The sequence below is a fragment of the Eupeodes corollae genome, chromosome 2 (genome assembly GCF_945859685.1).
Source record: "Eupeodes corollae chromosome 2, idEupCoro1.1, whole genome shotgun sequence".
NCBI lineage: Eukaryota > Metazoa > Arthropoda > Insecta > Diptera > Syrphidae > Eupeodes > Eupeodes corollae.
In genome coordinates this window covers 21329916-21342728 of record NC_079148.1, presented here as the reverse complement: position 1 = coordinate 21342728, position 12813 = coordinate 21329916, and the positions used below count along the sequence as shown (strand labels likewise).

The 12813-nt window shown below is 33.2% G+C and overlaps 1 protein-coding gene across 2 annotated transcripts in view; it reads left to right on the top strand.

Annotated features, from left to right (window-relative positions):
* LOC129948562 (ubiquitin-conjugating enzyme E2 N) overlaps nucleotides 1-9790 on the top strand; it is a 47853-nt gene extending 38063 nt beyond the window's left edge. Inside the window, exons 1-2 of one of the 2 annotated variants that reach the window (XM_056059663.1) lie at nucleotides 2005-2163; nucleotides 9081-9790. In XM_056059663.1, the coding sequence (XP_055915638.1) occupies nucleotides 9151-9606 (456 nt within the window). In that variant the 5' untranslated portion in view covers nucleotides 2005-2163; nucleotides 9081-9150 and the 3' untranslated portion in view covers nucleotides 9607-9790. Of the gene's footprint in view, nucleotides 1-2004; nucleotides 2164-9080 lie in introns of those variants that run through there. The other variant, XM_056059664.1, reaches the window with a different exon arrangement.
* The last annotated feature ends 3023 nt before the right edge of the window (nucleotides 9791-12813 follow it).

Below are 12813 nucleotides of genomic sequence, written 5' to 3'. Positions count from 1 at the left end.
TAAGGTCTACATGCGTCAATGACATCTGGACAGCCACTCCAACCTAACCTAACCTACCTCGTTAAAAGTTAGCAACTATATTAACCATGTGAAAAATAAGTTTTACATCAAAATTTGTTGTTTGTAACGTCAATTTTAGTCGGAAACCAAATTGTATCAAGTTTAGCTCCATTTTTTTAAACTTTTCATTTCTTATAAGAATAAATACTAATTGGATTTTTCTGAGAACATTATCTTACGTAAACAACAAAGTTTTACACAGAAAGAATAATTTTGATGTAAATACCTTTATCTCCTCTCAACATATTCGAACGGAATATCAGTTTTTACGATCTTTTGTAAATTCTTATTTTTTATAAAAAAAAACAGGTGTAAGATTTTTTCTAAACATTGTATTTTAAAAACAATGGATTAAAGAAAATATTAGTGTCGGGCAATACTCGTACCTATCTTAAATTTTTGAAAAGATATTATTCTTATATCAACTTTTGAAGTGTTTTTGTGGGTTTTTAATTTTTGTAAAAAAAAGATGTCTAAAACGTTATTGTTCGTTTTATATTTAATTGAAGTCGCTTCCTTTATTGGTTCGTGGAATATTTGGGGGTAAACCAAAAAGCTTTAAATTGATTCACTAAAAAATCGAATACCGTGATTTTTTTAAAAGTCTTTCCTGCATACTTCGATGTAAATGCCTGTAGAACGAAATGTATTCAAAGTCGATATCTCAACTGGTTCTTGAGATATGGACGTCGAAAAATGGTATCACGAACCTACGAACGCACCCACGCTAGACTTTAATGTCTCTTTCCTTCTTTTGATGTTTCTAGCCTCAGTTGTAAACTTAATTAAAGTAGATAGTTAACAAAACTACCATTTTTGGTCAAGTTTTTCTGCCTACAAATTGCATAAATTATGTATGTATGTGTGTATGGCTAACTTTAAACCAATTACAACTACCAAACTCGTTCGCAGATATTGGATTTTTTTATATATTCAAACTGTAGGAATAAAATTAATTTTTTTTCCCGAACTGGAAAAAGAAATGTCAAAATTTGACCATTTAACATTTAAATTTAATTAGCGCATAAACAATTTCCGAGGTGAACTTCATCAATTTATATTCACCACACTAAGGTTAAGAAATGTAGCAAAAATAGAAAATGTAATCAAATACTTTAATGTATTTTTTTAATTAAATGAATTGATGGAAAATATCTTATTATTTTTGGTGAATAACAAGTAGAAAATGGATTCAATTATAATTTGCGTGTGGTGCTTAAAGAAAAGTTTAACTGCAAAATATAAAGAGACATCTTTTCTGAATTTAACTAATATTAAACTTTTTGTAAAAAGAAACCAAACAATAAACATATTATATTTCTTCAGGTTTCTGATTCTATGGTTAATTTTTTAACACCTGTGCTTTTTTATATAAAGAATGGCTTTGAAGTAAAGACTTCATTAATACAAACGAAAAAAATCCGTACAAGCAAAGAAGATCTATGGAACAAGCGCTTCACCTAAACTTAAACAACATCTCATCCATTAATCTTATAAAAACAGTAAATCAAGATCTAATCCAGAATTCCAAATAACAAAAGTTAAATAAACAAACTTGAACCTAATAAGCGCTTTAATTATTAAACATTGGCTTGAAACGAAAAATACTTTAGACCATAAAATGTGGCCTTAAGGCTTTTTTAACTAAAATTTATTTAAATTAAAGTACCATGGTTCCCTCTGCACACATCTATCAAATTAAAATATTAAAGAGTTAAATTGAGTACCTACACATACATTCCTAATTCTCGTTATTTTAAATAAAATTTTCAAAATTCTAAAAACATATAAACAACCGCTTTCAATTTCAACAAAATCTTGAAATTAATAACTCTCCTATGCCATTCTGGTATGTAAACCCACTAAATTTCTACATTTCAACTTCACCATAAGCTCACACGTAAGAAAACCGCTGTCATTCTACCACGAGCAAAGTATAGACAGCTGTTCCCACCATATTGCCATCGATGTGTCATTTTTAAAGTGAATTCAAAGTGCGGTCTGAAAAAATTTCAATTTATTGTTTGTTGTTTATTAAAATATTTAATATTTGCACGGCAAATAATTTAATTTTACTGCAATAAAAACAATCTTCATTATTCGGTAAGTGTTGTGTTTAAAAATGTGTTGCATAAAATTTTCTTAAACTTATCGAAAAATGTGAAATAAAAATCGCCGCAAAATCAAATAAAAACCAAAGAAAAATTGCGTTGAAATTATATTTTTTTTTTCTGATTTCTGTGAAACCAACCAACTTCATCGTCGTCGTCGTCGTCGAAGTCGCCGTCGTTCTCGTTGTTCTTGCTTCTTGTCCGTTGTCGTCGTCGCCGTTGATGTCGATGTCGTGTATGAAGCTGGAAGTAGAGGCTAGAGGAGAGAATTCTCCTCCATTTTGATTGACTTTTCATCTTGATTTTATTTTTCTGAGCGTGAAATAAAAGTAAATTAACGAAATAATTGTGCTAATTTCTTTGATTTCTGTTGGAAAATCAATTGATCAACGTTTATGCAATGGTCTTTCTCTTTTTCCAACGGGCTTTTTTACGAAGACGACCATTATAAGTCTTGGTTGCTAGAGCAGGCGCCGCGCCGCGTCGCTTCGCTTTTGCTTTGGATTGAAAAATCAATAAATTTCCTCGATGTCTGTCGCTGCAATTCACTTGAATTGTTGAAAACAGAGAGCCCATACAATGCTTCTACGTTCTACCTTTACGACGCCAATTATCGGAAAAATAATTATTATAAAACTTGGAATAGAGCTTCATTTGGTAGGCGATAGCGGATAGCCCCTTTGTTTGTCCCTCCTATAGCCCTCCTTCTCTTTCCACCGTCGTCGTGGTGGGTGCATGAACGAGCGGTTTTCTAATTTGATTCTCGAAAATTCGCACGATTCGAAGATTCTCCTTTGTTTATGGCTGCGAATGTGACAGAGGCTGAGACAGAGAACTGAGACTACGACTAGGGCGGCTAGGCGGCCAGGCCAGGTAGAAGTGTATAATTTGTTTAAACAAAGAAAACCCATTCTTCGAGAAGGCTTCAACCTTTTCCACTCTATCCCTTGGCACACGTTTATCTCAGTACTTTTTATTTATTTCTTGTTTTATTAATCATTCTGGTTTAGATTTGTTCCCTCCGCTGCCACCGTGAGTGAGTCATCATCGTCATTATCCATCCAGCGCATAATCAGAATCAGAATATTTTATTATTTTTTTTTGTTGTTAAATTTTATTACACGAAGGTCATTGTTGTCTGTTGTGATGTGCTGTCGTTGTGTGTTTGTGGATGGACACAAGGCTCGTTCGCATGTGAACCCACACTTCAAAGCAAATCCAAAGTTCAAGCTAAAGTACCTGCTATGTATTATCCTTTCCTTTGTGACACGAGACACGAGAATATTGTCAAATACCCTCCGGGGAGTCAATATTAAAATTGAAGGTCGCCGGCCATGGATATGAATGTAACTTAATTAGAATTAGATTTTCGTAGTCGTAGGCACTTTGTGTGAATTTGGTTTCAAGTAGTTTTTTTTTTTAAGTTTTTACTGATTTTTTAAAGGAAGTTTTGAATAGTAAGTGACAGTTTGAATTGACAACCATTTCCAGCTTTATATTGAACTTCTAGATTTTCTTAAAACTTAGCTTGAAACCTGAAGTTAAACCAATTATTTTTATCTTTTTCGATTTTTATGAAATATTACGTAAGACTTTAGCAATTTTTAATAATTTAAAAATCAATTAAATATCGAACCCAGTGAATTATTGAGTAAGTTGAGGATTATTGAGCGCAATTTGATTGAGTGAATGAGCGAGTGAGTGAGTGAGTGAGTGAGTGAGTGAGTGAGTGAGTGAGTGAGTGAGTGAGTGAGTGAGTGAGTGAGTGAGTGAGTGAGTGAGTGAGTGAGTGGGGAAGGAGAGAGTAATGAAATTCAAATGAAACAAATAATTTTAATGAACAAAGTGGGAGAGTACGATAACCCAGGCCACAAATTTTAATGACGGATAAAAAAAGAAGCATTTTTAACTATGGGAGGGGAAGGGGGGTCTATCTCCCCCCGTTTAGGCAGTAGGGACAATTTTTTTACACTTCAGAATTTCAGAAAGTACATAGAGCTTCAAACTACGATCAGAGGCTCAATATGAGTATGTGTTAATTGTTAGTAAAAAACAATACAATTATAGCCTAACACACGTACAAAATAAAAAACAAAATTAGCATTTAACTATTACAGAACAATAAATAAAATGAGAACGTTTACGATAGTGGAGCACTGGTTCTAAACAATGATTTTAATCGCACCTTATTTAAATTTAAATCTATCGATGAACAGCTTAAGTTATATAAAATGCTCATTCGACTTAAAGCTTCATTCTTCCCATAATGAGTTGATAAAAAAATACTAAGTCATTGTTAACACACCTTTGATGGAGAGATTGCATATTGTGAAGAAGCAGAATACGATGTTCATAGGGAGGCAGATCATAAGGATCAATCCAAGGAAGATCCTTTAGGGCAAAGCGAATGAAATTATGTTGAAATGATTCAATACGTTTTTAAGAATATCGTAATAGGGAGTCCATACCTGCGAAGCATATTCAAGATGAGGACGAACATGGCAATTGTACAAAGAAAGAGTCACATAAGGATCATTGAACTCCTTTGCCCAGCGGTTTATAAACTTGTTCTATGAACTTGCTTTATTAACAAAAAAATTAATGTGATGTGTAAATTCTGAGTTCGAACAGAAATAAACACCTAAATCTTTAAAAGTGGAGACACGACACAGTTTTTGCTGTGATATACAGTAGTCAAACAGGTTACTGATTAGTTTTTTAGTGAAAGTTATCGTCTAGCATTTTAAAGGGTTGAGTGAAAGGCTATTTTTCGCACACCAAAATGTGAAACTATCAATGTCGGCTTGTAAAAGAATACGATCATGAGTGGACTTTTGGAAAATCTTCATATCGTCAGCAAAAATGAGAAGTTCACTTGAGAGTAGACATGACGATACATCGTTAATAGACAGGATGAACAGAAAAGGGCCAAGATGGCTTCCCTGGGGAACACCAGATTGAGCAACAAAAGGTTCAAAATGACAATTTCTAAATTTTACCTCGTAGGATCTGTTTTCAAGGCATGATTTGATCCAATCTAAGAAAAATGGTGGAAAACCAAGAGCTTGAGTTTAAATAAAAAATAAATAAAATAATTCCGTGGAGGGGAGGGGATCTATCTCCCCCCGTTTAGTCGGTAGGGGCAATTTAAAAAAATACGTTAAATGGATAGAAATTATTAATAAATATTGGTAATACTTACAACTAAAGTGTATACATTTTATTAAAGCTAAAACTTTTGTCTATTAGCTTTTTTTAAATCTAGAGAAAACTATGCATAGTTTTTGAAAAAAATTGTTTTAAACTAAAAATTTGTGTACAAAAAAGGTAAAAAAGGTTTAAAGGGTAATTTTTCAAAACTTTAAGATCATCTACTATTGTTTTTTTTAGAATTCATTGCTCTTATTTATTTTTTATCAATAACTGAAATCTATATGATTTTATGTCTTCTAGTCATTGAGAATTACCAAACAAAATATTTTAATTAAATTACTTTTTCCTTGCAGTATTTACGAAGTCTTATTTTGATAGTAATAATCAAACTCGCCTGAGTTGTCGTACTCTTGTCGAACAAGGAACTTACTTACTTACTTACTTAAAGTCCTGTGTGAACTAGGGCCTCATCCAATTAACTTCTCCATCTAGCTTGGTCCCTAGCTAGATGTCTCCAGTTTCGCGCTCCAAGTTGGGTGAGGTCACTTTCCACTTGTGCGCGCCACCTGATCCGCTGTCTTCCTCTACTGCGCTGTCCTGTGGGTGTGGATTCGAAGACTTTTCGGGCCGGAGCATAGGTTTCCATGCGCTCTACGTGCCATCTACCCAGCTTTGGACTTTTACCCTTCTGGCTAAGTCTACGTCGCTGTACAGCCGTACAGCTCGTCGTTCCATCTTCTCCTCCATTCCCCTTCGATGCATACGGGACCGTAGATCACACGAAGAACTTTTGTCTCGAACCGACCTAAGGTGCTTTCATCCGCTTTTGTCATAGTCCATGCTTCTGCACCGTATAGCAGGACGGGGATGATACGGGTCTTATATAGTAACACTTTGGTCCCTCGAGAAAGGACTTTACCACTCAATTGCTTTCTTAATGCAAAGAAACAGCGGTTAGCAAGAGTTTTTCAGTGCTGGTGTTGTTTTCTGTGTTTACAGCGGAGCCTAGGTAGACGAAATCCTTGACTACCTCAAAGTTACGTCTGTCGATGGTGACGTTTTGATTAAGACATCGGTGTTGTATGTCTTTTCTTGACGACAGCATGTACTTAGTTTTGCCTCATTAACCGTTAAACCCATTTTTGCCGCCTCTGCGTCAATTCTCACAAAAGCCCCATTGACGTCACGCTGAGTTCTTCCGATTATGTCCATGTCATCAGCATATGCTAGTATTTGGACAGGCTTTTGAAAGATAGTGCCTCTAGTGTTGACGTGTGAGCTCTGCGCTCTTCTTTCAAGCACGATGTTAAAAAAATCACATGAAAGCGCATCATATTGTCTAAAGCGTTTTTTGACATCGAAAGGTTCTGCTAAGTTGTTTCCAACCTTTATGGAGCAGCGTGAATTCTCCATGGTCATCCCGCACAAACGGACGAGTTTGGCAGGGATGCCAGAACTAGACATGGCTCTATACAGCTTCTTTTCCTTACACAAATCAAATAAATGTTAACTTGATCTGGAAGCTACACCAAAAAGTTGTAATAACCACCTTCGAACTATGTATACGCCAAATCTAACAACCACAACCTTCCATTTACCATCTCTTCTTTACTGTATTGCTATTGTAAAATAAATAGTGTCATCAGTTTTGATATCGCGAATTTTATGGAAATATTATATGGAACAGGTTCTTTAGGCGTTATTTGGAATCGTTTTTTCCTGAACCCATTGCCTATAACACTGCCTTCTTTTTCATTTAAAAAGCAGCTAAAACAAACATTTGAGAGACCGATAAGATGATTTTTTTGTCAAAAATACGGTCAAAATTTCCACCGAGCTGCAGGTTGACCGGCATCACTTTTTTTGCAATCTGTAATTTTTTGTAACTAAATCCACTCGGAAAATAAGGCGTGCGAAGAGCCGGCATACAAATGTAAAGCTAATACTATATATTCTTCATTTTGCTGCAATATCTGACTGTTGTTGATTTAAGGTCCAAAAAAGATCGATCAAAATTAAAAATGTAATTTTTTGTTAGATTGAGCAATCGATCAGTAATGGATTATGAATGTGCGAACTTAAGTTTGTCGGTCTTGGGATAAATACTCATCTGTTAGAAGTGCATCTAATTATCCTATCAGAAACCTGAAATTTGATATGAGTGCAAGAAAAAACTAACTATTTCTGTTGCTAATTTAACAAACTATCCTTTTCTCTAAAAACACTTCCCTAGCTTCTAGAGTTAGATACTCATTCATTTAGATGTTGTTTTTTTTTTTTAAATAATTTCAAAATAATCAGTGTCATATTCATACCTCCACCTGAGATCAAACCTAAACTAAATTGTCTGGGAAGTGCATAACTTTAAACTTAACATTACTTCAACAAAAAAAGAAGAAGTCAAATAACTTTACGAGAACCTTTTTTTTCTGAGTTCTCTACATTTGAATAAAAATCAAGAATCTTCTCAGTCTTCTTCTTTTTTTCTTCGTTTTTTAATTTTTTTTTCATCGCCGGTTAACGTAAAAGTTTCTTCTTCTTGGTCTTGGATGTTTTCTTCAAGGACGTGAAAAGTTTTCTTCTGTTCTGCAGTTTGCTGCTTCCAGTCAGTCGTCTTCGTCTTCGTCGTTCGTCGTCTGAACTAGTTTTCTTCATCGTGTTCTATATCCTTTTTCCATTTCCTTTATGTAGGTAAGTATATAATATACATTTACCATCGTCGTCGTCGCAGTCTCATATATGAATCAATTCTACTTCGACACTCCAACTTAATTTCACTCCCGTTCCCAATAAAAAGCGAAAGCACATACTCTCATGAAGCGTGTAGTCCCGTTCCGTTTAAGTATTGTAAACTACTGCAAAACTTTAAAGGATGTGCTGTGCATCAGAGTAACACTACGTTAACGTTATCCTTTCCCAACCTCCCTCCCATCCCAAAAACGAACACAGAACCCATTCATCCTTCTCTCTTCTTGGTCTTGGTCTCCTTTTTCGTATCACATCACCACACCGGAAGATTTCACTTAAAGTGTTTATGTTTCATTTACATCCCATTATCTCCGAGAAAAGAGAACTTTAAACGCGTTTAAAGTTTTGTGTCTGGCTGGGTCTGGTATAGTTTTGTTTTGGATGATGATGATGGTTTGGGATAGTTGGAAAACTGGAGGTACATAGAACATGGTATAGTAAACTAGTGAAAGTTGTTCCTTTTCAGCTGCTTTATATACTCATATGTAGCTGTAGAACAGCAGCATGAACGGCGGCGACGACACGACGTCCTTGACGCTGCTGCTGTCGTCATCATTGTATAAAGTAAGTTAAAAAGACCGAGAATGCAGTTAATTGTCCTTGGAAATTGCATCCTTTACTCTCCACAAAAAAAAAAACACAGACTACAAGAGAAAGTCGTCATAACAATAAGTGGAAAGATGTTTTATTTTGTTCTCTTCCATTATATTTTATTTTGTGTACTAATGGATGAAGAGGATGGTAAAAGTGAGGATTCTAGAAGGGGGTTAGGTTAGTGCTAAACTCATTGTTCTAAAGTATTAAGTGGGAGATTTAATAAAATTGAAATAATTAAGCATATAATCATTAAAAAAAAAAGAAGAACACTTTAGGAGTTAGATTAAAGTGTTGGGAACGTATTTGTCAAAACATGAACTTTTATTATTTTTTTTTAATTATTCACAACTTATCGTCATTTTCTTAAATTTAATTCCCCCATTTTCTCTCCCTCTCTTTGTCTATTTTCAGGAGTGTGTGAATTTAGCATTTAGCTCCTTAAAAACTACCACAGAACAAACAAACAAAAAAACAACTCAAAATGTCCAGCCTACCACGTCGCATCATCAAAGAAACCCAACGTCTTATGCAAGAGCCAGTTCCCGGAATCAATGCAATCCCAGATGAAAACAACGCCAGATATTTCCATGTCATTGTGACCGGACCAAATGACTCGCCTTTTGAGGGTGGTGTCTTCAAATTGGAACTCTTCCTACCGGAAGACTATCCAATGTCAGCACCTAAAGTTCGCTTCATTACAAAGATCTACCATCCGAATATCGATCGTTTGGGACGCATTTGTTTGGATGTTCTCAAAGACAAATGGAGTCCAGCATTGCAAATCCGAACCATATTATTGTCAATTCAGGCGCTCCTCAGCGCCCCCAATCCAGATGATCCCTTGGCTAACGATGTCGCTGAACTGTGGAAGGTGAACGAGGCCGAGGCCATTAGAAATGCCCGTGAATGGACCCAGAAGTATGCCGTAGAAGACTGAGCTGAGTTCTGAGCTGCGGCTGCCGCCAAAAAGCGCGGTTTCAGTGCAAAATTCGATAATTAAGAAATAAAACAAAAATTATTAAAAAAATAAATTATAAACAAAAATCATCATCTTGAGAGAAGAGGAGAGATATACATCAATTAATAATAATTACAAAATAAAATACATATTTTTTATCGTTTTTCTTTTTCTTTTCTTTTTCTATTATTTATCATTTTAATTTGTTCTTATTTTTAGTTTATAATTGTATTTTATTGTTCTATTATTTTCTCACCACCTTTTTCCTTTTTGAAATGTCATTTCTTCTTCTTCTTCTTGTGCTTTAGTGAAAGGAAACACTGAAAGAAAACATTTGAACAAAAAATAAAAACAAACAATGTCGAAATTAAGGGTATGAATAAAATATAATAATTACTATTATAGAAATGATGAATAAATAAATAATACTACAAATAAATAGAAATTAAATTCAAGTCAAACACAACATGGAATATGATGATACACATAGTTAGAGAGAAACAAAAAAATAACGAGAATGAAACGATGATAAAAAGCAGTTAATAAAAATAAAATGAAAATTTTTCTTGGTTTTTCTTGGAAAATTTACCAAACAAAAAAAATTTTAAATGTGTTTTTTATTTAACAGTGGAAATGTGACTTGTTTTTAAGGTCCTAATGGTGATTGAAGATATTTTAAGTAAGTATAAATCATAATAACTGTAAGTGGTCAAGAGGAGAGAAATTTCAAAACTAAATGGGAAAAAATGGGAAAAAAGTGATAAGTTCGGACCCAAAAAAAGGCAAGTGATAGGGTCCGAAAGGAGATGTCGGTGCACAATGGTTTAATAAAAATATTACAATGTCTCGGAAAGACGGAGTGTTGTAAGCATTTCACATTCGTGTAGTACGGCTAAAGAACGAATCTCTGTACTTGACAGAACGACAGAAGCTGGGTTCTGATGAACATTCTTAGAGGAATTCTCTTAGAACCTCATTTTTACGTGAAGCTCTGAATATCCAAAAAAAGAAACTAGGCATGTAGTAGGGCATTTTTGCCATATAAGACTACAAAGTTATTTTTGAAATTCGAGAATATATCTCTGCCATCATAGGGTCTGATGCAGATAACTTTTGCCTTTCCTTTTTTCAAATTTGGAATTGGGAAAAGTTTGATTGGGAATTTTTTGATATCTCCAAAAACGAAACAAAGGAATTTAGCTTTTTTTTCGGAGACAGTTTACGAAAGACGACACATTTTAGGTGAAAAGAAATTTGAAAATAGGCTTATAAACATGAACCTACTCAACTTTCTAAAAAATCCTAATTATTAATTTTAAAAGGGATTAAGGGATTTTGTGTTTTTTTTTTTTTTGGGATATCAATTTTTTTTTAATGTTTAGGTTTTTTAGGATTTTGATAATTTAGGGATACAATATTTTCTTCATTTTAAGTGTAGATTTTGCTTTCTTAATGGCAGAGTAGATTAACATTCAAACCAAATCGTCATTATTATTGCGTTTAGGTTATGCGGGATTTTCAGTTTTATGAATTTTGAGCTTTAGGGATTTTGGGTTTTCTTGATTCTAGTTTTACAGACCCTTATAAATTTTTCTTTATTTGACAGCCTGATTTCTCGGGCAAAATGAGAGAGGATCTGATATGTTAAAATGTCGGCCTTTTTTTGATGTAGTTTTTTTCGAAATCAATTTCCGGAAGTCTCTTATTACTCTCGTTACTAGTCTGCTTACTTTTATTTTGATCTTATAAAGGCGTCAATAAAACTTAAAAATTTTAGAGACAAAAAGGTTGATTCTTGAATTCAAGGAAATAGCTGCATTATAATTTCTCTAAAAAAAGGTTAAAACAAAGTAAGGTAAGTAAACAAATAAGTTGGGAAGAAAAGTTTTATAGTACTAAAAAATAACACGTTTCGAAGCTTTTATATCAATATATATGAAACGTTTATTATGTTTTTCTCTTAGCCATTAATTTAAAAAAAGTGTCATTCGTGTTTGAATCTCAGTTCTAGAGCATCACTTCAAAAGTAGATTTATTTAAATTTTTTAAATCTTTTGTATTCAACAGAAAACTATTTTTGAAAGAAATGAAACGCACGACTGGGTCGCTGGAACTTGATAATTTCTTCCAAAAAGTCTGTTTAAAAATATTTCCTATATTTTAAGATAAAAAATGTACCTGCAAAATAAGTTTTCTCGAAAATTTAAATGCCATTTTATTTGTCAAAAAAATCTAGATTAACCTACTTTTTTCGAAAATCATTTTAAATTTTGTCTTAAAAATATTTTTGATACAAGCACTAACTAAAGAGCTTATAAATATATGAACATTTTTCATTAAAATTTCGTCAAAAAATTTTGTCCCCTTTCTGAAATATCGAGTTTGTAAAAAAATTAGTATTTTATTAAAAACAAAAAAAAAACAAAATACATTTTTGATCATAGAAAATCATCATCAATTTGATTTGATGCACAGAAAGAGAAGAATTTTGAAATCGTTCCATTAGTTCTTGAGAAAACTTAAAAACAAAATTAAGGTTTTTTGAATGGTACCCTTCTGGAGCAATACGAAAATATGTTTTTCTTGTAGAAAGAAGCCAAATTAAGAGCACAAAATTTAGAGAAAGTTTTAGAAAAATCACATCTTGAACCAAAAATTTATGTGGCGACTGCTGTTATTTTTCGTATTAATAAAATAAAAAAAACCCTTACACTAATTGAAAATCTTAATTTTAATCAACATAATTGTTTGGACTGTAGGGGCCAGGAAAGACAGACAAACGAAAGGAATCGGGGTATCCATTTTTTTCGGTTCTCTTCTGTCGTAATGTCATATTTGATTAAAAATTCTTGTTTGAAATTGTTTACCTATGCAAAACTTGCTATATAGTTCCTATATGTCGCAGTAAAAATCACTTCAATAATCACTATTTATGTGTGTCAAAAAAATGTAATAATAAAATTGAGGCCAATTTAAGGAATTCTAAGTAAACTAAATATAAAATTCATGATCTCTTATTCAAGGTTTCTTCTTAAGAACCTGAATATTTGCTCTTTTTTTTAGAACCAATTTTTATGAAAATAATTTAAAGCATGATAAAAGTTTTTTTTCAAATTCTAAATTGAGCGAAAATTAAAATTTGAGTTGTTTTTGACAGCAAACCACTTTTTGGTTAATGTCGTTAAG